This window comes from Paracoccidioides brasiliensis (genome assembly GCF_000150735.1).
Source record: "Paracoccidioides brasiliensis Pb18 unplaced genomic scaffold supercont2.2, whole genome shotgun sequence".
NCBI classification, from domain to species: domain Eukaryota; kingdom Fungi; phylum Ascomycota; class Eurotiomycetes; order Onygenales; family Ajellomycetaceae; genus Paracoccidioides; species Paracoccidioides brasiliensis.
Window position 1 is genome coordinate 2,226,132 of NW_011371359.1, and position 26,166 is coordinate 2,252,297.

General features: G+C 47.8%; 11 protein-coding genes across 11 annotated transcripts; 6 read left to right on the forward strand and 5 right to left on the reverse strand.

The window, feature by feature from the left end:
* Positions 1-571: 571 nt before the first annotated feature.
* Positions 572-3,251, reverse strand: PADG_01892 (uncharacterized protein; the record flags this gene model as incomplete). The annotated part of the gene is made up of 4 exons (XM_010758813.1): positions 572-1,669; positions 1,735-2,815; positions 2,875-3,026; positions 3,099-3,251. The coding sequence occupies 4 exons, from the start codon at positions 3,249-3,251 to the stop codon at positions 572-574; spliced, it is 2,484 nt and encodes an 827-aa protein (XP_010757115.1).
* Positions 3,252-3,721: 470 nt separating this feature from the next.
* PADG_01893 (uncharacterized protein) lies at positions 3,722-5,834 on the forward strand (the record flags this gene model as incomplete). Its single annotated transcript, XM_010759319.1, has 4 exons — positions 3,722-3,884; positions 3,971-4,255; positions 4,338-5,529; positions 5,669-5,834. 4 exons carry the CDS (start codon positions 3,722-3,724, stop codon positions 5,832-5,834), a joined length of 1,806 nt encoding a protein of 601 aa, XP_010757621.1.
* Positions 5,835-6,940: 1,106 nt separating this feature from the next.
* Positions 6,941-7,921, forward strand: PADG_01895 (uncharacterized protein; the record flags this gene model as incomplete). Its single annotated transcript, XM_010758814.1, has 3 exons — positions 6,941-7,099; positions 7,171-7,758; positions 7,850-7,921. The coding sequence occupies 3 exons, from the start codon at positions 6,941-6,943 to the stop codon at positions 7,919-7,921; spliced, it is 819 nt and encodes a 272-aa protein (XP_010757116.1).
* A 926-nt stretch (positions 7,922-8,847) lies between these two features.
* PADG_01896 (phosphoglycerate kinase) lies at positions 8,848-10,301 on the forward strand (the record flags this gene model as incomplete). The annotated part of the gene is made up of 3 exons (XM_010759320.1): positions 8,848-8,913; positions 9,013-9,433; positions 9,535-10,301. The coding sequence occupies 3 exons, from the start codon at positions 8,848-8,850 to the stop codon at positions 10,299-10,301; spliced, it is 1,254 nt and encodes a 417-aa protein (XP_010757622.1).
* A 2,146-nt stretch (positions 10,302-12,447) lies between these two features.
* On the reverse strand, positions 12,448-13,023 carry PADG_11339 (uncharacterized protein; the record flags this gene model as incomplete). Its single annotated transcript, XM_010759593.1, has 2 exons — positions 12,448-12,795; positions 12,853-13,023. The coding sequence occupies 2 exons, from the start codon at positions 13,021-13,023 to the stop codon at positions 12,448-12,450; spliced, it is 519 nt and encodes a 172-aa protein (XP_010757895.1).
* A 1,217-nt stretch (positions 13,024-14,240) lies between these two features.
* Positions 14,241-15,250, reverse strand: PADG_01897 (uncharacterized protein; the record flags this gene model as incomplete). Its single annotated transcript, XM_010759321.1, has 2 exons — positions 14,241-14,880; positions 14,952-15,250. The coding sequence occupies 2 exons, from the start codon at positions 15,248-15,250 to the stop codon at positions 14,241-14,243; spliced, it is 939 nt and encodes a 312-aa protein (XP_010757623.1).
* A 978-nt stretch (positions 15,251-16,228) lies between these two features.
* PADG_01898 (uncharacterized protein) lies at positions 16,229-17,624 on the forward strand (the record flags this gene model as incomplete). Its single annotated transcript, XM_010759322.1, has 4 exons — positions 16,229-16,399; positions 16,483-16,591; positions 16,681-17,154; positions 17,269-17,624. The coding sequence occupies 4 exons, from the start codon at positions 16,229-16,231 to the stop codon at positions 17,622-17,624; spliced, it is 1,110 nt and encodes a 369-aa protein (XP_010757624.1).
* A 678-nt stretch (positions 17,625-18,302) lies between these two features.
* Positions 18,303-20,024, forward strand: PADG_01899 (uncharacterized protein; the record flags this gene model as incomplete). The annotated part of the gene is made up of 1 exon (XM_010759323.1): positions 18,303-20,024. The coding sequence occupies one exon, from the start codon at positions 18,303-18,305 to the stop codon at positions 20,022-20,024; it is 1,722 nt and encodes a 573-aa protein (XP_010757625.1).
* An 877-nt stretch (positions 20,025-20,901) lies between these two features.
* On the reverse strand, positions 20,902-21,331 carry PADG_01900 (proteasome regulatory particle lid subunit SEM1; the record flags this gene model as incomplete). The annotated part of the gene is made up of 2 exons (XM_010759324.1): positions 20,902-21,047; positions 21,205-21,331. 2 exons carry the CDS (start codon positions 21,329-21,331, stop codon positions 20,902-20,904), a joined length of 273 nt encoding a protein of 90 aa, XP_010757626.1.
* A 1,057-nt stretch (positions 21,332-22,388) lies between these two features.
* Positions 22,389-25,024, forward strand: PADG_01901 (uncharacterized protein; the record flags this gene model as incomplete). The annotated part of the gene is made up of 6 exons (XM_010758815.1): positions 22,389-22,437; positions 22,523-22,540; positions 22,615-22,691; positions 22,804-22,870; positions 22,938-24,055; positions 24,131-25,024. The coding sequence occupies 6 exons, from the start codon at positions 22,389-22,391 to the stop codon at positions 25,022-25,024; spliced, it is 2,223 nt and encodes a 740-aa protein (XP_010757117.1).
* A 696-nt stretch (positions 25,025-25,720) lies between these two features.
* PADG_01902 (uncharacterized protein) lies at positions 25,721-25,936 on the reverse strand (the record flags this gene model as incomplete). The annotated part of the gene is made up of 1 exon (XM_010758816.1): positions 25,721-25,936. The coding sequence occupies one exon, from the start codon at positions 25,934-25,936 to the stop codon at positions 25,721-25,723; it is 216 nt and encodes a 71-aa protein (XP_010757118.1).
* Between the last annotated feature and the right edge of the window lie 230 nt (positions 25,937-26,166).

A 26,166-nucleotide genomic window follows, 5' to 3' on the forward strand; every position in this document is an offset into this window, starting at 1 on the left:
GCTCCCTCAGCGGCCACGGAAACTGGTGACGACTGAAGATTCAAAAAATGCACTGTGGCAGCCTTCGAATTAGTTATATAACAGCTTGTGTCCATTGTTTTGCTTGATATAAAAACAAAATTGTCAAAGATATCAATGAAAAGAACTAATCTCAACCTTCGTTCACTTGACATATGTTTATACTCTGTAGAGCCATAAGGAAAATATGCAAAGTTTTCACAAGATATCCGTGTTATGTTTGGCATCCCCTCATCTTTCGGATTGTGGGGAATTGTAGATCTTGTTCTATAAGTTTTCTTTTAAAATAACCTCATTATGGGGCAGGGATCGCTTAACCTAGACAAAATTAAACCCAGGAAGCACAAGTTCAAATATCGCACGGCGACTAGGTGAATATCCCCACACCGTACCTTGACCCCTTCAACAAATAAAATATTACCTAGAAGAAACAATAATACATCCCATAACCTAGCTAAACAAAGCTAAATCGGTCCTCATATTCCATCAACTCAACCTACCCTGTCCCTGGAACGCCAATCACCATCACCTCACCACACCTACACCACCACAATCATTCCTCCTCAATCTCCCCCTCCTCACTGCCCGAATGAACCGCTCTCTCCTCCCTCACCACGTCTGTAACCTTATCCGGCGTCTTCTCACCCTCCCTCAACCTCTCCCTCTCCTTCTCCCTCCTCCCCCCATCCCCATCCCTCCTATACCTTTTCACCCCTCGAGTCCCCACACTCTCCGTCTCACTATCCCTCCTCTTCCTCCGCTCACTCGTAACCGTACCCGTAGTACTACGAGCCGTCTCCCCGATTCCCCCACCACCATAATCCAACTCATCCCGACTTCCCCTAGGATCCGCACGGGAGCGATACAGCCGCTCCCGCTCATCCTCCCTCTCACGCCTGTCACGCTCATAATGGCTAAGCAAATGACGGCTGCTGGGCCTATCTCGGTCGCGCTCCCGGTCGCGATCCCTCTCTCTCTCGCGTCCCCGGTCACGATCACGCTCACGCTCGCGCGATGGTGCGGGGGATAACCCGCTGGCTTTCCGGTAGGATCTCTCGCGATCAGCCTGCGCTTTTCGGCGGTCCGCTTCGTAGGCGTCTGGCTCTGGCGTGCGGCTGAGGCGGCTTGCTGTTGTCCCCCGTCGCTCGCCTCGGTACAAGTGACCATTGCGATAATTGTGATCGCGCTCACGGTCACGGTCAGAGCGATCGTAATGATCGCGACGGCTGTTGGTGCGCTCGCGGTCGCGCTCACGGTCTCTTTCGCGGTCACGATCTCGTTCAGCGTCTTCTTCCTTCTCCTTGAGACGGCGGATGACTTTATCAAAGGCAGTGCGGCGCAGGTCGTCCGTGTCGAGGGCGCGGTATTCCTCTGACTTCTCGACACGGGGTTTTACTTGCTCCCAGGTGTCGGAGGCGCGGATTGGAGGATCGAGATGTTTGATGCGGGATCGGAGCGCGTCAATGGCACGGCGCTGGTGGCGATCTGCAGCATGTTTCTCGTCTTCGGTGCGGCGAAGGACCTTTTCCCTGATGCGGTCGAAAATGAGTTGGAGTGTATCACGGTCGATTCCGGCGGTGCGTCGGTCAGCAGCCATGATTTCGTTGAATTCTTCATATGTAGTCTTTGGTGTAACCTCGTATCGTTTATCCTAGTCTTATGTTAGAGCTGGACTGCAGACAAAATAAATTATAGGCGTCAAGAAGGGGTTCCTACATCTAGAACATCCAACACATCATTTCTCGGGCCTCTCAGAGCTCTCTCCTCCTCTTCCACGATATCCCAGAAGAGATCCAAAGGCGTAGACCCTGGTTGGCCAAGCATTGTGATATATCGAGGATCATCCTGTATTAAGGGAAGAATATTCATCCATTTGCTGCCAGCTTTGATGTTCCCTTGCTTCCTCAACTCCTGCAGTAACTCAATGTACTGATCTCTATTCTTGCGCTCCCTCCTCGCCTTGTTAGTCTTCTGCTGCTGGCGGGCATCATTGAAATTGCGTTCAAGAGTTTTGATGTGGTTTTCGAAAGCAGTTAGAATATCTGATTTAGTCAGGGCTTTGAACTTATCATCATTCTTAACCCTTTCATTCGACTGTATAATCCCCTGCGCCTCTGCCCATCTGGTATACGGCTCCAGTTCCAAAGCCTTCAGAATATCCGCAAGGTCTTCCTTGGCCGTCTTCCGTGCCGCAATTTCCTTTTCGGCATTCTCTTTCTTAAGCTCGAGAACATACTCCTCGAAAAGCTGCCTCCTCTCGTTCTCATCACTGGTCGATCTAAAAATCGTCTCCCCTTCGATGATGGGTCGAATCGTCTTCCATCGCGAGTAGTGTTTGATTTCCGGATGGCTTCTTAGCATCGTACCAAAATCTGTGCGGAGTTTAGCCAGTCTCTCTTTGGCGCGATCCTTTTCCTGCATGCGAACCTCAACGGCATATTTCTCGAAAGCCGCCTTGCGGTCCCTTGGATCTCTCAGGGCGCGGAACTGAGGATCCTTGATAATCGACCGGATTGTCTGCTCCCATGTCCAGTCCGGTTGGACATTGCTGCGCCGTAGCAGCTTCATAAACGCAGCCTCGGCCTCCTCGAAGCTGGGGTATTCTGGTTCATTCTGCTCGGTTCTAACGGCGGATGAGGCTACCATACCATTTGTATCGGGTGCGCCAAACCCACCACGTCGATCTGGTGCGCTCCGGTCATGGTCGTCACGGTCACGGTCACGGTCACGATCACGATCACGATGTTGGTGATAGGTGGGAAATGCGGAGGTACCGCCAGCGACGAAGGTTGGGGCGCTAGAGTTTGCAATAGTTAGAGATGCAACATGGGGGGAAAACGAACAAACCGAACTTACGCAGGAGTAGGTCGTTGAGGAGGCTGCTGAGCAAGTGCAGCTTTGTAAACATCAGGCATCTCCCATGAACTCTGCTTGGTCTCCGTATTATACCAGTACTTTCGCCCGCCCTGCGCGGTATACTCTTTCCATGGTTGATTTGCCAAAGCGCGCTGTTCAAGGAGTGCATCATCAGCAACTGATGCTATTAGACATTTAATACGGGAGGATGATATCCAACTCACCTCTGCCGGAGTCATTAGCTCCAGTGGCTTTGTCCACTGGGTAGCCTTGGTCTGGACATTATAGTAGTAGACTCTACCGTCAGCATTCCTGGCTTCCTGCCACAGCGCTGGAGGAGGCGCTGGCATGCCATTGATGACATTCATGGCCGACATGGGTGAGCAACTATAGATCAGACCTGAACCTGCGCTGCCCTGTTAGTCACAATCTAATCTGTGGAATATTTAGCCTCAGCTGCATGAATTGTGTTCATGGATATAAATTTGCAGATGTTGAAGGCCGCTAAAACGAATTGAGATCGGGGTTGGCTGCATGCTGCTGACTAAACATCTTACCTCTGCCAGTTAACTAACTATAACTAATAAACTGAACCAAGTTAACTGGTTACTCAGAATACTGTCTTCCCCTCAATATTCTGCCTAAAGACTTACACGGTTAAAATGATGCTTTCATACACCCAGATACAGCTGCCCTGAAAGTCCAATATATTGGGTGAGTCGAGAATTGGATCAGGCGTTGACTTGGGCTGTGTTCTCTCGAACTGTTTTAGCCATGATTGTATGTGCTGTGCCATCTCATACACCAACTGTGCATGGTTTCTGCGTACACCTACCGTAATACAATTATGGCCCCAGAGGAATTCCTGCGCCGCGCAGTGCTGGATACAATAGTACCCTATGCCTCCGAAATCAATTTGGAGGAGGCCCTGGATTCCTCAATCCAGGAAGCCATTGACGAATCTTCATCCCTTCTACCTACAATCCGCCAGCGTTCCCTTCTCTTCTTTGGTATTCCTCAGTCCTATTCAAACCCTCCCTCTGCGGCAAAAGACATTGACGCAAGAATCTTACTTATTCTTAGATATACTGAATAGATGAGCTCCTCCCCGTATACATCGTTCTACGCCTTGCGAACTGCTCAGAGCATGCGTTGAAGACCCAGTTGCCGAGATTGACGGTCCAGTTGGAGGCTTTTGCGGTCAATGGAACTATTGTTGAAGATGGTAGCAAACGCAATGGCTCACAACAAATCAGGGACCTTATATTCTCTGGCACAGTGAGCGAGAGCGAAGATCCTCTGGTGGTTGTCAATGAGGTCGAGGGCGATGAGGATGTGGAAAACCATGTCTTTGTTATTTGGAAATTGGATACGTTTCTCAGTCAGTTGCCGCCAAATGGAGCCCAGGAATGAAGAAAATAGTATGAACATTGGAACTAATAGTTTTCCTTTTGTTGTTGAAGGCCGCCCTCGAGTTCGTCTCCAGCACCCATCTGTTGTGTTTAACGCATCTGCTATCCTGAGCCCGATCAATATATCGTCTCAACAACATGAAGATGAATACCTCCCAAGTGGCGTGCCGGGATCTGTCAATGTATTCCAGTCTCTATCGGCCATTTCTTCCCAAGGGCGAAGCAATCCACATCCCTTTCTTCCTGCCTCAAGGCTTCTGCGAGTGGTCCCAGCTACGCATGAAAAAAGATCAACATATCGCGTCCAACAAGTAACAGAACGCTCCATCCGTATCATACCCATTGCCAGCGCGAGAATCCGATATTCGCGGCTGAACACATACTCCAGCAAACCAACCACAATCGCCAGCCTCGACTTCGAAGTCACGCCCTTCACAAACTTCGACGTTATACTAGAAAAGATAGATCTAACCCTCCACAACGGCCAGGTAAAAAGCCTGACAAGAGACAGTGGCTATGCGGCCCCAGTAACCTGCCGCCCACGAGACGACATGACATTCATATATAAACTCACACCAGACCATGACATGTATGGCGCCTCAACAACCGCCGCATCCCCCTACGCCCTAGACATATCCCTGGCAGCCGTAATCCTCGTTTCCGAAACCTGCCGACCACGAATATCCATGCAATGGCGCACGAACGTCGACTTCTCCATACCCCTAAACCCAACCTACGGCACACCCAGCCAAGCCCTCCAGCGAAATAACGGCCCCGCCAGCCTCCCCATGACCCCCAGCCAAAGCGGCGAAGCACCCACGCCCAGCCGCACCACTAACACCAACTCCAGCAGCGCCGCCACCGCAGCAATGGCGATGACGAACCGACGATCCCCTTCGTCCTCCTCCTACCTCGCGACAGAGCTAGACGTGACGATTTCATTCTCAGGCCCGACGAGCGTGGAAGTCGGCAAGCCGTTCCTATGGAACGTGTTCATTGTCAACCGCTCACAGAAACAGAGGAAGTTTGCCATGGTTGCGCTCCCGCGGAGAAAGCGGGTGGATGTGCGCAGGTATATTGCGAGGCCGTCATCGTCGTCTGCATCTGGTGCTGGGGGTCGTCGGAGGGATGAGCAGCAGATTGCGGAGGCGGTGACAGATGAGAATATTGTGTATGCGATGCAGAAAAGTGCTATTCCGTATGAAACGGAGTTGATATGTTTGAGCCCGGATGTTAGAATGGGGTGAGGAACACCTGTTTTGCCCTTTTTTTCTTTCTTTCTTTTTTTTTTTTTTTTTTTCTATTTTCTTTCCTACTTTCCTGCCTATCTATGTTTAATGGCATTGGCTTATAATGAGATTAACTGAGCTGACAACAAGTAGCCCCCTTCTCCCTGGCACATGCCACTCGACAGAGCTCAAGCTTCTTCCGCTGATCGCAGGTGCGTTGCACGTTGAAGCTGTCAGGCTGGTGGATTTGACTACGAATGAGACGATGGATATAAGAGACCTGCCAGATATTGTAGCGTTTGATCGACAGGTTCAGTAATGCATGAGCTGTATATGCATACTACGGTACCTAGATAAATCTATACCCATTAAGTTTTAGAGTTTTCGAGTTCTTCCAGTTGACTTGCAAGTATTATCAAATCTGTTGTGCCTCTGCAAGAAGTTAAATATCCCCATAAAAGCTTGAGTGCCTTGTCACAAGGCTTTGATCGCTTCACGTAGTTATTTGTACGGGAGAACACACGAAAAATCTGTAGTAGACATGAATATTCAGGAAAATACAAGCAACCCATCATTTCTATTAAAGATACCTTGATCCAATATTATTTAGACATCAAAGATATCTATCAGGGTTGTGGCCACTGTACGCTCTATTTACGGGAATATTTAGAGTATTGTTTGTCAACATCGCTGTTTGGCTGTTGGGTCTCGGTTGGATTCAGTCCAAACTCTCACCTCAACCATCCAAACCTCACCATCCACCGCTAGAATCTCCCATCGCCCACCCATCCGTCGAAATCCCTTCATCAGCCTACCAAGCAATAAGTCAAACCCCTTCCTTACATCACCTCTCACGCTCGTACCTCGTTTATCGCCCGTCTATTGCTGCCTGGTCAACTTCCACCTCTCCGGTCCACTCAAAGCTTACCTGCCCAGCTCCGTTGCGTCATACAAAAAGCATATCCTGTCTTCCCAATCCCATCCCATCGTCATAATTATCTCGACAGTTCCTGGTAGAAATCAAGCGAAAATCTTTTCCTGTCTCTCTACCCGCCGCTTCATCATTTCCCCACTCTCTTATTTTTATATATCTCGACACCAGCAGGGGTTTTTTTTTCCCTTTTCTTTTTTCTTTTTTCTTTCTTTCTTTTTTTTTTTTTAAAATACCACTGAGCTCCTCTACATGATGCTCGACTCAGCTAGGCGGAAAGTGCATGATGATTTGAATAGTCGATATATATATGGTCGTGTGGTGAGTAAATTTTTTCTATGGAACCGGCAAACAAGAATTTGTCTTCACAAGGAGATTCATCTCCTCTACCCCTTCTTTCAAGAAACGGATACAGTTTCGTCCTGAGCTCTGGTTAACTGCGCTCCCGACATCGAATTTAGCCGCTCTTGCACACAATTATCTTCCTGGTTGAAATGGCGATAACAATGAGACTGGCAGCCAAGTTCAACTCTTACTATGCGGAGAAGCCAGGTAATATCCCAATTTCTGCTAGCAGTTGGGCCGTAATTTATGAGCTGTCTAAGCTGACAATATCGGGGCATCCAGTGTTGACCACTATGGTCACCAATGCCGTAAGCATCTCCATCTACCACCTTCATTCATTCCATACCGTCCGCTAACACGTTCCTGTGCATCTCCCCAGGTACTGGGCGGCATCGCAGACACAGTAGCCCAATCCATCTCCGCCGTACGGACACGCATGGCCGCCCGACGCCGCCAACGCACCTCCCAAAACAACGACCTAATCTCCATAGAAATACACGACCTACATAAAAAAAAGCCGCCCGTCGTTGGCGAGCTAAGTCACCACAGCAGCGGCAACGGCAACGGCAATGGCAACGGCAACGGCAACGTCAACGGCAACAGCAACGGCAGACACGTCACACCAGCACCGTTTGACTTTGAGCGGCTAACCCGCTTCATGACGTATGGGTTTTTCATGGCCCCGATCCAATTCCAGTGGTTTGGCTTTCTGGCGCGGACGTTTCCGATTACGAAGATGCATGCGACTGTGCCGGCGTTGAAGAGGGTGGCGATGGATCAGTTCATTTTTGCGCCGGTTGGGCTTGTGTGCTTCTTTACCTTCATGACTGTGGCGGAGGGAGGGGGACGACGAGCGATCGTGCGCAAGTTGCAGGATGTGTACACGCCGACGCTGAAGGCGAACTTCATGCTATGGCCTGCCGTGCAGATTCTCAATTTCCGTGTGATGCCTATCCAGTTTCAGATTGTAAGCTCCTCGTTTTGTATCCGCGCTCTCTGGCCCTGCTCCATCTCTACTTGTGAATACCACACTCTCTAACCGGCTTCTCTTTTAACAGCCATTTGTATCTTCCGTTGGAATAGCCTGGACGGCATACCTGTCCCTGACCAACTCTGCCGACGAGGAATAACGAGAAACAAATTTACAAGACAATGTGTTGCCTAAAACGTTGATTTTAGATGGAGAACAACAACCTAGAGTCATTTGGCTTTTTGCTTATTTGTCGCCACCGACTTGTGCAAATTGTTTGGGCCACAGCTGCATACCTTCTTACTGATTTCACAATGGTGGTGGTTTTCTTCTGTTTCCAACACGATATCGATTGTTCGCGTTGACAATTCATTCCGGAGTCCAGGCGGGTTTGCGGAAGCAGGGTTGTATTTTTAACCACTTCTTTCCCTAGGTCTTTCTCTCTTTATGTTTTCTGCGTCGAGATAGGTTGATTTCAGATCATTATTTGCGGGGTGGTAATGGTGCAGCGGATGGGATGTTTTAAGATCCGTTTCGGCTGGTTTCTATCGGGAGTGATCTACTGACGCAAATAAATAGCAATAGCTAACTAGTGAATTTTAGATGTTTAGTGTATAGTTAAAAGCAACATATGATTCATACAGCGCTCGAAAATAAATATCCAAATCCCAAAACAGCTATAAAGCATTGTCTAGTCCTCACTTATTATTCTGATAAATCTCCTTATAAAAACCCCTGTTAACTGGTTCCGTGCCTCCCGAACTGTTCCCAGCAGGTTGAAAAATGTTGGCCAGAATCCAATTGCCTCTATCCCCAACATCAGTCCAACCCGAAAGTAACCCCAAACCCCACCAATGACAGTAAACCCCCCCTCCAAATATTTATATAAACACAACAATAACCTGTATTTTCTTTAAAGATACATACTCACCTACCCATATCAATTATCTTTCCTCACTCCTGGTTCGTTGTTCTCTCCCTCTCTAATATATATCTTTAACTGAAGTATTAATTCCAATTGACTAAATAATTTACTCTTACCTAGTTGAATTGACCAGCCATACCATAGGCAGTTCTGCAGCCGCCATGTCTCTCTCCAACAAGCTATCCATTGCCGACGTCGACCTCAAAGACAAGAGGGTGTTGATCCGAGTATGTTACCTCTCACTATCCCTCTATGAACTGTACCGAACCATGAATACACAAACCCAGGCTAATCACCTACTCCCATAAATCAACATTGAGATACAGGTCGACTTCAACGTCCCCCTCGACGGCGACAAGAAAGTCGCAAACAACCAACGCATCGTCGGCGCCGTACCCACCATTAAATACGCCATCGACCATGGCGCCAAAGCCGTCGTCCTGATGTCCCACCTGGGCCGGCCGGACGGCAAGCCAAACCCCAAATTCAGCCTGAAACCCGTCGTGCCAGAGCTGGAGAAGCTACTGGGCGGCTCTGTCGTTTTCACAGATGACTGTGTTGGGAAGCAGGTCGAGGAGACTGTGAATAAGGCTAGTGGGGGCCAGGTGATTCTGCTGGAGAATTTGCGGTTCCATCCGGAAGAGGAGGGGAGTTATAAGGATGAGAACGGGAAGAAAGTGAAAGCTGATAAGGCCAAGGTGGAGGAGTTCCGGAAGCAGTTGACGACATTGGGAGATATTTACATCAGTAGGGTTCCCTTCATATCTACCCGCATACACAGGGTGTGAGAAACATATATATATATATACACGGTCGGGGAGAATATACGTTCGCTAACAATATCGCAGACGACGCCTTCGGCACGGCCCATCGAGCCCACAGCTCCATGGTCGGCATTAACCTCCCTCAAAAAGCAGCAGGTTTCCTCGTGAAAAAGGAGCTAGAATACTTTGCCAAAGCCCTCGAGAACCCCACACGGCCGTTCCTGGCCATCCTCGGTGGCTCCAAGGTATCCGATAAGATCCAGCTGATCGACAACTTACTCGATAAGGTCAACACGCTCATCATCTGCGGCGCGATGGCGTATACCTTCAAGAAGGTGCTGGACAACGTGAAGATTGGCAGCAGCCTGTTCGACGAGGCGGGCAGCAAGATCGTTCTAGATATCGTGACCAAGGCCAAGAAGAATAATATCAACATCGTCTTTCCTGTCGATCATCTTATTGCAGATAAGTTTGCGGCGGATGCGAATTCGGAGTATAAGACGGATGAAGAAGGGATTCCGGATGGGTGGTGGGGGTTGGACTTTGGGGAGAAGAGTATCAAGTTGTTTGAGGGCGCGATTGCAGAGGCCAAGACGATCCTCTGGAATGGGCCGCCTGGGGTGTTTGAGTTCGACAAATTTGCAGGCTCAACGAAGGCGATGTTGAATGCCTGTATTGAGGCTGTGAAGAAGGGGAAGATTGTCATTATTGGCGGTGGGGATACGGCGACGGTTGCGGCTAAGTATCATGCTGAGGATAAGTTGAGCCATGTATCGACTGGTGGAGGGGCATCGTTGGAGTTGTTGGAGGGGAAGGATTTGCCTGGTGTTAGCGCTTTGTCGAGTAAGTAAGACTTGTGTCCTGGGCACGGAGGGCTATTAGAAAATAAGTGTATAAAAAGCAGGTAGGTTACGTTGTTTTTACAATTGATTGGTGACTGGAGAGGATGACACTCAATTGATCTCCTTTTCTGCAGCTCAGGAGACCAGATGTCCACGGTGAAAACTGCTGAAACTGCAGATTGAGGATTCAGTTCATCAAATACCATTTACTTAATAACACAAAATGACAAAAAAATCCAATTTATTTTCTTCTTATCAATAAATGCATTGCAAGTGGCCTGCTCAAATCACGGTCAAAACCAGCCGGAGCCGTTGAGATAGGGCTGCGCAGAGAAATAGATTTTGCTTTGGAAAGGGGGAATCTTTCCCTGCGCTCAAACACAATAATCACCCTCAACCTTCAAAGAGGGCAGAGCTTTTGGTCGACAACAGATCTCATAGGTAGATGCAACTGAGCTGGAGGTGGATGGGGTAACTCTCAGCGATGCAACATCGATCTCCCTTGGGCAGTGTTTAAATCCAACAACTTCGCAATCTGGAGGTGATAATCCTCTTTAAACAGGTATCCAGCACATACGACCACGTGGAGTGGAAAACAGGGCTTCCCGTCCGCTCAGCCGTACTTAAGCCACTCTTCAAACGTTGGCAGATACGCATTTCTGCCAATTTTGCATCGCCGCCTCCAGGGTGATGGTCGCGCGAGAGCCAGCCAAATGTGGGTGAGTTGATTGATCTTGACTATCTTCTATACTGCTCATTCAAGAATGATGATCATGATCATCAATATGAGATTATGAAAGCATATCTTAGACTCAGTCTGTCACTCTTCTCAGACTCTGAAGCACAATTGAGTGCAGTGATAGAGACAAGTATCAATCATGATTTCAATAAGTGTCTCGACTACAAGGCATGACTTATTCTTATGATAAACATACCTAAACTCAACTAAGCGCTCAAAGAAGCATCCCATATTTAGCATGAAGTGGTCTAAATCTGAAGAGATGAAAGCTGTTGACATTCAGGCTGCCTTTTGAGACTTAGGGCCAAATCTCAGATGCCTTGAAATGGAACAAAGCATGGCACATCACAGGGATATCAATGCACTGCAGCACCTCTGCTCTGCTGCCATCGCAAAATTGGAATGAGACCCAGAAATGGTTGATATAAAGTTGAGAATTGCTGAGTTAATGAAAAGAATAGGCAAACAGCCCCAGGTCCATGATGATCTAAACCACCAGTGGGAGAGACTTTACAACATTTTCACATATTGAATCAAATGATTCATGAATTAGTTAATGTGTAACGTGTTTTGGATTAGTGAGTGTTGTGCTTGCTTGTGGATTCTGTTACTGTATGTGAATGATAATTAACAGAGACGAGAGAACAATGACGAATCAGACATCTTGTGCATGATTCCTCCAACAATGACCTACCATATATCAGGCACCAATGCGTGGAGGGGTGATTGGTGCCGGGTTTGATATTTGGGTATGTGACCTTCCCTGGCCATCTGACGGGGGGTGCAACATCAATGGTAAATTGCGGGATTCTTAAAATTTCCCCAACCCTCTCGACACAGAATTTAGCTCCACAACCCCAGACCCGTCCCGAATAATTACTCATAAGTTGGCAACATTTCTCTAATCATCTGCATAGGAGCCTCATTCAAAGGTGCACAATTGACTGTGTGAATAGGGCACGGCAATTTGAAACCAACAAGATCTTCGGTAATCCACAGCTCGAGTCAAGCCTTCTACGTCCATGATCCAATTTGTACCAGCAATTGACAAAGCAGACATAAAGAAGGATTCCCTCACGGTATCGTATGCGAATGAAAGGTATTAGCCACGAGAACAGACCATACAATGAGTACCAGCTCCAGCAGAAATGGTTGGTGCAATGCATCCGAATGCGGCCACTTGAACAACGTACATACGTACGAAACTTGTAGAGCTCTGAATTGCAGAACATAGTGGAAGCGCCGTCAAGTACGCCCTAACTACGATGGGGTACACTAGAGGATTTGCAAGAGGTGTCGCTCACATCCTGGAGGAAAGCCGGAGTTCTGGGGGCCATCCCCGAACCCTCAACCGGACAGAGTGGCTACCAGATCTCTGCTTGAAGGGATTTGGGGTCATGGCGAGTGTCCAGGGCGCTATATAATCTGGCCATGCCACTCTCCCAGTCTATCTCCTCGCTCATAGCATGCACTATTGTCATCATTTGACACATCCGCCTCTTCATCACTGTCATCCCCAAATTGTACCCAAGCGTCCCTGTATACTTTCTCGGGGGGAGTTCCTTCGCCGTTGACTGTAACCCATCGAAATATGTCAAGGGACGCCTCCCGAGATGCTTCTTGATTGAGTGATTTCTGATGGAACACTAGATCTGCTATCATATCCGTATCTATATTACTCTCCTCTGGAAAGCTGTCGCCAGCCGTACTTTCATAGCCTTGATCTTCAATGACTGTTCCATCCTCCAAAGTCCAGTTCCAGTGCTGGTACCCAAAGTTGTTGGCTCGAACAATTCAAATGAATGATAACACGAGACACACAGTTACGGACAGTAGTGTACCCAATCGGAGCCCATGGCGTAAACGGGCGGCTTTCATAATGTAGATCATCTTCGGTGGCTGTGATAGGTGTAAAAGACGCCACACATCTGCTCTCCGAACCTTGTCAGTCGATCCCTCACTGATATATGATCCTGAACCTGGGACATCCATGAAAGACTGTGGACAACCAGTCCACGGGAAAGCATTCGCATCAAGGGGTGGTCTCTACCCCTCGCCACTTGACAAAGAATTCTTGGTGTCAGCCCACTAGCAACAGCACCGAGCCAAAGTGTGAAAACCTGCGGTTGACGAAAGCTGCACATGATGCCCCTGATTTCCCCCCTTATTCCCTATATACCCCTCTCCATCTCCTCCACCATCTCCCTCCCGTCCCACTCCCCAACATCCAACGCAACCGAAAACCAACTATTTAATACAATTATACGCTGCAATCCTCGCCGTCAGCTCAACAATCTCCCACTCACCTAACACCCTTCCCACACCCACTTCCCAAACCCTGATTTCCCTCGTCATGAGTCCGTATAGATTCCTCCCGTGATAATATCCCTTCTCCTTCCCCTCCCCACTCAAAACCTCCACCTCCAACAACCCCATGTGCATTCCACTCATACACCGCCCCATTCGACACCGCAATGCGACAAATTAGCCAGTTCCATCAGCGACGGGGGGGGAGAATGGATGGAGAGGTTTGATTTTGGTTTGTAGTTGCGTTTTTTAAGGAGAGTTCAAGTGATCCGGGTGGTTGAAGAATGTAGTACCATAACATGTATATAATACCACGGAAGAGGATTCGGGATTGATATGTCTTTGTAGTAAATCACCTATGTATCATGGCATTTGTTTACAGCTAAAGGTGCTTCATTTTTTATTAGTTACTGGCTTTCTGATGACACCCTAATGGAGTTTCACGATTAATTCAGATATGTGAGAAACAAGACGAAACAGCTCCTAATGGTCAAATTTTCAGAATGGCGTTGACGTGATATATTAAAACAGAATAGGGGACATAATTTCGATAACCCATGCATCACTGCTGGACAAAGAAAATCACAAGAACATGAAGGGAAAATGTAGCTGAGGGACAAGGAGGTATTCACATATCACACAAGGAGTTAGAACTTAGAAGTGCCACTGGCACGAGAAAATACAAAAGAACCACCCAGAAGAAATCCCATTCCATGCCCACGCACAAAATAAAATAACAACAATAATAATCTCAGCCGTAGAAAGAAAAACATTATGAGCTAGGAAATGCCATGTATGTTTGAATAAATCACTGTTCAAAAAGAGACGAGAAAAAAAAAAAAAAAAGGGGGGGGGGGGCCAAGAATACATAGGCAAGGGATCGGGAGTGGAGGGAGGTAGTATTACAGATGAGAAATTGTCTTCATAGTATTCGGTGCAAGCCTGATATTGTACTCCAGCTCCAGTTCAGCCTTCGGATCACCCTTGAGCGGCTTGAAGTCCACAACCAGGTCATTCTTCACCGCAAACACCGTATCGCTGCTGAGATACTGATCATCCCGCGGGAAAATCTGCGTCGTAACGCTTTTATACTCCGGATGGCTAATCATGAGATGTATATGCGCTGGGCGGAATGGGTGTCTATCCAGCAGATCCAGCAGGACACCTGCTGGCCCATCGGTAGGTAGGGAGTAGGCGGTTGGATGAAGGATGTAGAGGTGGTAGAAGCCGTTGTTGTCTGTGCGGAACTTGCCGCGGAGGTTATTTGGCTCCTGGTTCTCTGGGTCCTGGAAGTCGTATTTGCCGTTCGAGGAGGCTTGCCAGATGTCGAAGATTGCGTTGGGGATTCCACGCTTTGTGACAAGGTCAGTGATGCGGCCGCGCATCAGGGAGACTTGCCCTGTGTGCGGGCTGCGGACGATGGTGTCGCCTATTTTGCGGAAGGGGGCGTGCGGGCTCCAGAAGGGGCCGAGGATGGAAGAGGAGGTGGGGGATTCGGCGCCGGATTCTAGGACGAGTTTGTGCGCGATTTCGTCGACAAGGCTGTATGGTTGTTAGATTGGTTCTGGGGATTTATGATACTACTGTAATCAAAATGTTTTCCACAAGCTCACGTTTCCAGCCCGATGACGTCACAAATGCGATGTCCTTCATTTCTTGTTGGAGTGCTGATTTGGCCAATGGTGTTGATGAAGTTTACGCCCATCAGCCACTCGTCGTTGGTGAGCTCGACTTCACGCGCGAAGTCGTGGATGTGGCGGATGAGAGAGCCCAGGACTTGTCTGGTTCTGGGGGCTGTTCTGGGACCCATGAGGTCGATCACGGCCTGTGTGAAATCCCGATCATATTTGTGCATACTGGCCCCGTTTGTCTTGACACCGCTTGTGCCAGCGCTGTTAGAAGCGGTGGCCATATTGTCAAATTCTGATAGGTACTAGGGGTAGGATTATCACTGGGAGAAACGAGATATCTGTTGGACAGATGAAGATTTTAAATGGAGAAAGCAGAAGAGAAAGAGGTTAGTTAGAGAAATGGAAAGAGAGAGAGAGAGAAAGAAAATAATAGCAGGGCTAGCAGCTGTTAATATATTTATTCTGGGATGGGCTTGATCTTTTTTTTTTCTCTCTCTCTTCAATGTTGCGTAGAGATAGTGACTATTACCAAAATCCTGGCCTCTTTCACCCGGCAGATCCATCGGGTGTTTGCAGAGGGGAGACCGATCCAACCAGTTTGCGGTGGATCCTCTTTGTCAGGGGATCTCTAAGGGTAAAAGAGAAGCAAGAAGAGGCCATAAGCCATCACAAAACTGGGTAGCAACTCTGTTAGTTAGCTCACTGTCTACTCGAACAACGGGGACAGCCACAAATCCCATCTCCTGACATCCTCATCGCCTTTCATCTTTCGTATTCCTCCGCTGTTGTCTGGTTTGAAGGTTGAATGAGGTTGAGTTTGGCGGCAGTAGCTAGCGCTGAGTCAGCACAACTACCGAGCGCATTTGCCGGGCCCTTATTCCCGACTCGACAGGTGGACAACAAAATTCTACGATTCTAGGATGGATACGCTTGGGAGTATCTTCGGCAAAGGGCTGCGGGTTGTGCGTTTGGCTCCATCCGGACCGTTTGGCCTTGGGAAAAGTCAGTGCGGTTTAACTAGTTAGTTAGTTAACTAACGGATGTGGGAGTCGTTTGATCTCGCCTTTGTCAACCCACCCCCCCCCCCCCCCCTCCGGTTTTGGGTGGTAGTTTCGCCTGCATTCAATCAAGAAAGTCAAAGTCAAGGAATGATGGGGAATCTCCTTCTAGGGTTTACTAGTCTTAAGCATTAATAGCTTAAGTTGATGTTGCTTCGATGATTTAATTGGATTGAATTTATTCCTGCGTATCTTCAAAACATGAAGCACCACTTAATGATTGGCACCTGGACACCACCAGGAAATATCTACACCGTTGAATTCGATGATGAAGCTCTGACGCTCAAATTGGCCAAGAAGACCAGCATTCCGGAAGATGAACCCATTTCGTGGCTGACCTTTGATGTGAGAGATTTCCAGCTCCTTAGCTACGTATATATATATATATATACATCGATATGTATGGCCTGTTTTGTTGCTGACCCCTTGTCGACGTAACACTGCTACATCTACAGCATGCGAAAAAGAACATATACGGCGCCTCCATAAAGAAATGGTCTTCGCACTCCGTTAAAAGCCCCGCAGATATCAGTCACTCTGTTTCGTATCCTTTAGCTGGTCACCGTATGTCCCCTGCTTGAAGCACTCTTGGGGAATTGGATATATACCGGAGAATAAAGATACACACTCATATCTTTTCTCTCCTCTTATAGCCCTAGCATCCAATGCCGATACAAATACCAGAGCCATCTTCATCCTCGCAGCAAAGAAACCCCCCTACAACGTCTACGGAAACCCTTTCTACAACTACGCAGGCTACGGCAATGTATTCAACGTGACTGCAGATGGGACACTCGGCAAAAATATACAAAACTACGAATATTACCCGCATTCGGGCGTGCATGGCATGGTGTTTGACCCTACAGAGACATATTTGTATTCCGCAGATATGGGCGCAAACAAGATCTGGACACATAAAAAGGACCAGGAGACCGGCAAGCTAATTCTGGTGGATAGCATCGAGGCACCTGGTCCTGGTGACCACCCACGCTGGGTGGAAATGCACCCCAGCGGCCAATATTTATATGCATTGATGGAAGCTGGGAACCGATTGGCGGAATACGTAATTGACCAGAAGACGCATACTCCGGTCTTTACGCATAAGATATACCCACTGATCCCACCAGGTACATTCCATCCCCACCGAAACAAAAAAAATAAAAAATAAAAAAAGAAGAAAGAAAGAAAGAAAGGAGGAAGGAAATGCAACAAAGTTTTACTTACCTCTACCTAAAATACAGGCGTCAACCCGTCTAAAAATTATCGCTCCGATGTTGTTTTCAAGAACCATAGCGGCTCGCACCTCTTCGCAACAGCGCGGTCCAACCACTTCGACGTGACCGGGTACATCAGTGCGTTCCGGCTAGGCTCCGCGGGAAACATTGAAAAGCAGCTATTCATCAATCCAACGCCGACAAGCGGTGGACATTCGAATGCAGTCAGCCCTTGCGATTTCAGTGACGAGTGGCTGGCTCTGACGGATGATCAGGAAGGGTGGGTGGAGATATATCGGTGGAAAGGGGAGTTTTTGGCGCGAGTGGCACATTTGGATATTCCAGAGCCAGGATTTGGGATGAATGCAATTTGGTATGATTAGAAGGGCGCAGGGATAGAATTTCGAATTGTCCTTTTCCTCGAATTTCGGGCAGTTGTTGTATGAGTGAGTAAAGTTATGAGAATATCTCGTAACACGTTCGACACACCGTTGAACTGCCCTCACGGTAATGACGTCATGGCGTATTATTTATGTTTGTTTTTAGTTTACAGGCTTACATCGACAACGCAGTCAAGGACTCAATTCCATATAATAAGTATATCACTGCCTTTACGTAACCAGAAATTATTGCGCCTCTCACCCCTCCCAGCCGTGCCCTCATCAAAATGACAATGTTGAGAGTTTCTTTGGCCGTTTCGTGGTGGAGTCCCACCTGATCAGCTCCGGCTCCCGCACTCGGCAACAAACTTCTCGGGCCAAAATCAGAGAGTTGTGTGATAGTTCATTTACTTGCAGCCTCAGAACCTATCTATACAAGATTGAGCATATGCATAGTTCTGCTATATCTGCAGATTCGCGATAATACGATCTCGATTTTAATTTCTTGGAGGAATTAACACTTACGTCCCACTCCACTTGTAGTTATACAAGAGCCTGGGGTTAAAAATCGAGAAACCTTGGAAGAAGTGAAAATATTATACAGCCATTCATTGCCCGTAACTGCACGAGTGCACCAACCCAGCTCTAATCATCTCGAATAAAACCAAATATCCAGGCACAATGGCACCCGGCCTGCTTTACGTAACAATGCAGCCGGGAGACAACCTCTCCCCAGCCCAATTCCACGACTGGTATAACAATGAGCACGGTCCTACCCGCCTCCGCCTCCCGTTTATCGAGAATGGCTTCCGCTTCCGTGCGACGGATGTCACAAGTGGCTCCTCTGGCTCAACCCCAGCGCTCCCCGAATGGCTCGCAATATACGATGTCGCGGATATTGCCGAGTTGAAGCGGGAGCAGTACCTGCGCCTGCGTCGCGATGATGTCAAGAGCCAGCGTGAGAAGGAGACTATGGCCAATATTACGATCGATAGGCGGCTTTACGATTTTGTGGAGAGCAAGCAGGTAGAAGGGTATGTACCGCTGGATGCATTGGAAGCGACACAGGCTGAGCTGGACGGGAGGGGCAAGAGAGTGCTCGTGACAATTATCCAGACCTTACACCCGGATAAGGAAGATGAGTTCAACAAATGGTATCGCGAAGAGCACATGCCACTCCTCTCCAAGGTGCCCGGGTGGCTTCGTACAAGACGCTTCTTGAGCTCTGTCAGCGAACCCACCGAGACGAGAGAGTACCTCTCTGTGCACGAGTACGTATCCCACGACGGCCCTGGTGGTCCGGAATTAACGGCCATAAACGCCACCCACTGGCGCGAACAGGTTATGACAAATGTAGTCAAGGGCCGCTCAAGACGCGTTTATGAACATTACTACACCTTCGGCGCTGCACCGCGGGATCTAGGTTCTCTCTCTTCAGAGGTTGTCACCCCCTTTACATCCCCAGACGGACTTACAAGAACACTGCCCGGCTCCCCATCACCCGCTTCTAGCCCTTCCTCATTCCCCGCCATAGAATCCTATATCACAACGTCGGACGGCGTAATCCTACCCTATCGCCTTGAAGGCTCCACCGACTCGCACGCCCCGCTCATTCTCCTCAGCAACAGCATCCTAACTCACTACGCAATCTGGGACGATTTCGTTACATGCTTCCTCTCCAAACCCGAAAACTGCCAGTACCGGATTCTCCGTTACCTGACCCGCGGCCGCTTGAGCAATAGCGGCGAGAAGCCTGTAACCCTCGATGTCCTCGCAGGAGATATAATCACTATCCTCGACACGTTGCGTGTTCCAAAAACCGCAGCGCTAATAGGCGTGAGTCTCGGGGGCGCAACGGTGTTGAACACTGCGCTCAAATACCCCGAGCGCACGGGGACTTTTATTGCCTGTGACACAAATGCAAAGAGTCCAGAGGGTAATAGGAAAGTGTGGGGTGAGCGAATTGCTATGGCAGAAGGCGAGGGGGCTGTGGCGGCGGAGACTGGTGAGCAGGTTGTTGGTGATCAGCTGGCAGACGCTACGGTTCGTAGGTGGTTTGTAAAGGAGAGTTATGATGGTGGGGAGATGGAGGGGAGGGCGAGAAGGGTCAAGGAGATAGTGAGGGGGAATAGTTTGGAGGGGTTTAAGAACGGGGTTGAGGTGCTGTATATGTATGATTTGGTAGACGAGATGGGAAAGAGTGAGAAGAGGGGCGCCTTTTTAGTTGGAGATGGAGACGGCGTGTTGCCTAAGACTATGAGGGAGATGGTTGGGATGATGGGGGCAGGGGCGGAGTTTTTGGTGGTGGAGGGGGCGGGGCATTTACCCATGGTGGAGAAGCCGGAGAGGTTTGAAAGGCTGGTGAGTGGGTTTTTGAAGAGAAATAGATTAGTTGCTAAATAGATGATGATGGTGGTGTGTATACAGAGAGCCAGACTTCTTTGGATGGTCGGTTTGGACAGTCGTATTACTGGGCACCAAGTGATACGATAGAATTTGCCTCAATTCAATTGCTTGTTGAAAGTTGAAGATGGCCCAAGGTTAAATTTCCAATAGATATAATTGAATAGAGCACCTGGACAGGTTAAGAAAGAATCTGCCCTCTGCTCCTGGACGGGTGCTCACATAAGAGGGGACAGGCCTGCAATGGAGAGCATGATGGATCTCCTTTTTGGGAGGCTGTTTTATGTAGCTTTTGATTACTTCATTGCCTCCCTTTCCAGTCCCCTGAGCCAATGTATCATGACACAATGCCAGGGAAACTTCTGTCAACTGTATGTGACAGAAGTCGTCTTCACAAAAGTCACCAATAAAAGTGAGAATGGCGCATTCTGACATTCACATCTGCAAGTCTGTTGGGTATATGTGTATGCAAGGAAATGCTTTCTTTCTCTTTTTGAATAAATCTTGCAAATTTGGAAAGACAAAAGACAACAATGAAAGGATTTCTAACATGTTTCAGCAGCAGTAACACTTAAAATTAAACAGCAGAGAAATTGAAAAGCTCAGACCCGTAAGAAAACAAAGAAGAAAGGAAAAAAAATGATAACCCCAGTGCTGGTTGTTTGAATTTTTCACATCAAATCACAACCAAATGTTCCCATCATAGTCAGTCAACAAAAAAAAAAAAGGGGTGGGAATCGACGAGGGCCAAGCTGAGGCAGCAATGCTAAATAGCTGCTACTATGACCTTTTCGCCGCTTCGACCTTTTTGAGCTCCTCCCTGCAACAAAAAAAAAAAAAGAAGAAGAAGTCAGCTTTGTAAGAATGTATGCAATAATCAGGAAAGAAAAGCGAGTCCGTACTTCAGCTGTTTTGAGAAATCATCGCTCTGATCATCGTCGTCCCAGCTCTCTTCCCAAAGGTGGTCTGAGGGCGAGACGCTAGCGCCTTCAGCTTCTTCATCTTCTTCTTCAGCAGGCCAATCTAAGTAAAAATAAGAATTGGGAGAAGCGATGTTAGTATCTGCACTAAAATCTGGGTAAAATTAAAGACAAATGGTTGGTTTTAGAAGGATGTATAATCTCTCTTGCTGCGGCGTCGGGTTGCAGGAGGGAATGCGGAGGGGAATGATGGGATATACCTTCCGCTGGGAAATCCTCAAACTCGTCATCTTCTTCTAGAGAAGTAGGCTTCTGCTGTTGCTTTTGGGCCGCGGCATCGGTTTGCTTTTCGGTTGTGGACTGTGTGGTTGTGGATTGGGCGGACATAGCTGGGAATTTGGGCGGATTTGGGATACAGCTTTTTCTTGGAAGGCAGTTAATTCTTAGGTCAGGTATCATAGGCTGCAAGTGTTCGAGAGTCAATTCAGGTAGATCCCAAGGTATCAGCAGGTTTGGAATATAACAACGATATGGAGCATATCCAGGTATCCAGATCTGCTCGGAGTCATCCATCTATGGAGGATGAGGAGGAGGATGAGGATGATGATGATGATGATGATAATACGCGGGGTGGAAGCAAACATGCCAAGCGTCCAAAGCCAACATTTGCTGCCAAGATTTAGGGTTTAGGGCTGGTATATATTACAGCCAGCTGATGCCACCGTACCGTACCATACCTATCATCCGCCAGCTCCGGCGACAGGGCGGCGTCTTGAAATATAAAAACTCCGGGTTCTTTCTGGTCTTTTCTCGGATTCGGTACGGAATATTATCCCATTGGAGTTTGGAAGGCAGCATGCAGATCTCCGGAACAGATATTTAACAGGGATAGAGGCAAAATTTGCACAGAATTAGGGTTGGTAAATTGTGCGCTTGGCAGGTAACTATCTGTATGATTGGTATCGACTCTGTAACTGACGCATGTAAGCTGCGGCGTTCTTCCTAAGGATACTTTGATAACTACGCCTGAATTTGGCTGTCTTCACCCAATTTATCGAAAAGTTTCTCTTCTCGTCTTTTTTAACTCGTTTTTTTGTTCAGTTTTCTTTTCTTCATCATCTTCTATTCCACTCATGCTTATGCGGGCGATGCTGATTCTTGATGTAGCCAGCAATCTGGTCACCTTGCGCTGTCCCCTGTTATGCTGGAGCTGCCGTGCGTGAGCTTAGACCTCTGTTGCCTGTTTAGCGCCCGTCCGCTTGGCTGCTGAGCTGAGGACTTTTTAATAAACCCATGAGATCTCAAATTCAAACTTGAATTTGCTCTGTTCTTTTTCTCCAATTGATCGACCGGTTTCCAAGATCGTCCAGCTTCGATTATCATCCTTTACATTGCAATTACGATGTTTAGAGTGGGAACATGGCTTTACAGCAAAGCGGCCCCCATGAGCGTATCAACGCAATCGCTCGATGCATTGGCTGAAGCGCGAGAGCGTGAGTGGCTGCAGCCCCTTGTACAGCTCCTCAGTATTACGGATTAGACGCTGATACCATTTGTTTTACGTCAATTGGCATGCAGTCGAGAGCGCTCTGGAAGGTATTACCAACCGCCCTTCACCCAGCCAAATCCAGCCCTTGAGATCGATGTGGGCTGACTTGGTGCTATTGCAGCAGCTACTTTTATCATGAATGATGATGTAGACCGCGCTGAAGAGGGCCTGAATAAAGGCGATTCCTCTTTTCATAAGGTGTGTATGCTAGTGTGGTAGTCCATGCGGTGTTGAGGATCAAAAAGGGACTCTCTTCTTTCTCTTAAAGCAGATAGTAATGGAATGAGTCGCTCCCTGTGACATTGCATAGCTTGGAAAAGGAATTGTTGCATTCGTGCGGGCGACGTTGGGTTTTGAGCAGGACATCATGCGTCTTGGTATGGCTACCTGTACCCATTTTTCCACTGATATCATCATCATATATTGACAATACATCCTCTGCAGCGGGCGAACTGCTAGCTGAGGCTGAAACGAGTGCATCAAACGATCAACATAAAGCTCAGCATAATTTAAATGCCCCCAACGCGTTCCGGTCGACAATTTATTCCCCTGGAACCGAATATGTCCTTTGTCGCAGCATGGCTCAGCTCATGGCTGCTCTTGTTGGAGTCCTGAATGAAAGTCTAACGGAGAGCATCAGGGCTTTTTACAAGCTCAGGAAAGCATATATCGCGCTGGATAGTATAATGCAGATGGAGGAGAAATATCTCCAGGCGGAATCTACAAGGAAAATGATGTCCTCAAATAGTTTGTTGTCAGCTAGCCACCCGCAACCAACTGAGCCATTACGGAGCGATAAACTCAAATCTACCGAAGTGAAACCTGATGGAATTTCTGAATCCCTCGAAAAGACCACGCTATCACCCGATGATACAAATAAGTCAATTTCGACTCAGGGGGACAAGAAAGAAATCAATGACGATATTGCGATGCCCTCCCATGCAGAAGCAGGACGTGTATCGACAGATTTTCCAGAGAAACTTTCATCTCCCGGACAGTATCTAAATCACGACCCCGATTCTGATATATTTACACACCCCGTGGATTCATTTGTGCATTCTGGAACAAACCTCTGCTTCGGCCTCCTGCTGCTTCTCATTTCGATGGTTCCACCAGCCTTTTCAAAATTGCTATATATTGTCGGCTTCCGTGGCGACAGAACTCGAGGTCTCCGGATGTTGTGGCAAGCTAGCAAATTTCACAACCTGAATGGCGCGATTGCAGGTTTGGCCTTGTTGGCTTATTACAATGGCTTCATTAGATATTGCGATATCATAGATGACTCTCAAACCGAAAGTGAAGAGTTTATCGAGGGCTACTCGGAGAAACGACTCACAACCCTATTGGCGAAAATGAGAATTCGATTTCCCCATAGCCGTCTTTGGCTTTTAGAGGAATCTCGGATGCATGGTGCGAATAGAAATTTAAACAGGGCCCTTGCGCTCTTATCTAGCGACACGAAGAGCCCGTTGAAGCAGGTTGAAGCATTATGTATGTTCGAAAAGAGCTTGACGGCTATGTACGTTCATCAATATGAATTATGCGCTGAATCGTTTATCAAGGTACGAATTCGAAGTCCTACAGTAATCGCACTTAACACTACGCTATTCTAACCCTCCTGGTGACATGTTATTTAGTGCGCTGAACTCAACTCATGGTCGCGAGCTCTGTATTATTATATTGCCGCATCCACCTATCTTGCTCTCTACCGGCAGAATGCACAGAAGTCCCCTTTGGTCGCCAAGGTATACGCCTCTAAAGCGGTTGATTTATATAAAATGGTACCCTCCCAAGCAGGTAAAAAGAAGTTTCTAGCCCGCCAACTTCCATTTGACGTTTTTGTGGCTCGGAAGCTTTCAAAATGGGAAGCACGCGCCAAGGAATGGAATGTTGATTTCATTGACGCAGTCGGCGTAGACCCAATTGAAGAAATGATATATTTTTGGAACGGTCACAGTCGCATGAACAAAGAGCAACTCGAAGATTCGCTGAGGCATTTAGAATGGTCAGAGAGCCCTCACAATAAACATTGGCACCGGGAGAGTATAGACGAGTTTGCCATCTTAGCTGTGCTCCGCGCTTCCATTTTCCGGGCGCTGGGCAGACACGACGAATCGAAGCAATTGTTACAATCCCAGATCCTCGTTCATGACAAGGCAGTATTCAAAGGCCATCTTAAAGATGACTGGACATGCCCAACTGCCCACTATGAAATGGCCGCAAATCTATGGATGGAGCGATTCTCATATCGGCCACTGAGCTCAACAACTGACGTCCCTGATGCCTCCTCACCCACAAACCTTTCGTCAACGCCATCAGCGCCAAGTTTGCTTTACACTAAACCCACAGACACAGACACAGCCTCAGGTGAAAACACGCAATCCTACGACCGATGCAAGGTCCGAGAGTGCAAAGAATGGATTGACAAGGTTGCGAAATGGGAAACATACGAACTCGACGCCAGAGTGGGGCTCAAAGTTACCATGGCTGAGGAAACGTTACGGAAATGGGAATCGGCCAATCCAAGCTAATGTAGATTTTGATTCTTTCTACCCTTTCAAGGCGTTTCTCCTCGTTCTTCTGGTGTGGTGTTTTTTCCCCATTTGCAGTCAAATACAGCTTGCCGCGGTCTCCAGGCATTTCCTCCTGTTTATATATACTTCTTTCCCGGCTTGCAGGCAAGAAATCTCGCCCACAGTTCAGAATTTCGGACCATACTCCCTATCTTCGGGTCCTGAAACCATCAGAACTTCCAAGCTCGTCTGCCAACCTAGGAGTTTCCTGGTAGGTTTTCATGGTCGTGTGACGTCAATATACAGGCATCCATAGATAGCTTGTTTAGGGTTCTCAGGCAGGATATGACGTTTAAATTCTCCGGAAATCTACCTCAGTGCGGATTAATGTATAAATAGTTAACTTGGCGCTGTCAAAAGTGAAATAACGGCGTCCCCTGGTGTATCCGTGATCAACTTTCTCTGGGAGGTAAGACCATTGTATTTGATTATGATTCTGACGCTCATTGCTCCAGTATTATATGTATCGTGCTTTATTTACAAATTAACGTGATAGTCGCGATGATGCAGTAAAACCCTGTTCCCTTTGACAAACATGGTATTCCCACCTGGCGGTGTCCTTTTCTATATATCCGTATTTCGCGTCCTACCGCTAGAACCCATCCTCCCCCGAGACTGGCCCTAACGCTCCTCCACCTTTTCCAGACATAATGTTCAAATGACGAACAAGCAGTTCAGGATGCTCGCGGGCAGAGAATTGCCTATAGTTCCTCGTATCCACATGCCTCTGTCAACCGAGAGTGAAGTGCCCAGGTCCCACGACGTCCCCTTCGAGCTCATCGGGGAAATCTGCAAGGGCGAACTTTGCTTAAGTCTGTCGACTTTGCTTTGGTGAATGTTGATAATGTAGAGCCTTGGAATAGTAGCCATTTTGCAATGATTGCTTGAAACATGGGATATATAAGATGCTTCTTGGTTTACACACCGTAGAAGCTGGGACGGAACGAAAAAAACTCCACCGAGATAGATTGAATCAGGATATTTCAACTTGTTAACGGACTTGGATGTAAAATGTTATATCTGCTACACAAGTTCGATCCATATACGTCCTCCCAGCTGCCTCCCTGTCATTTATAAAATACATATATGATGAGATTTTG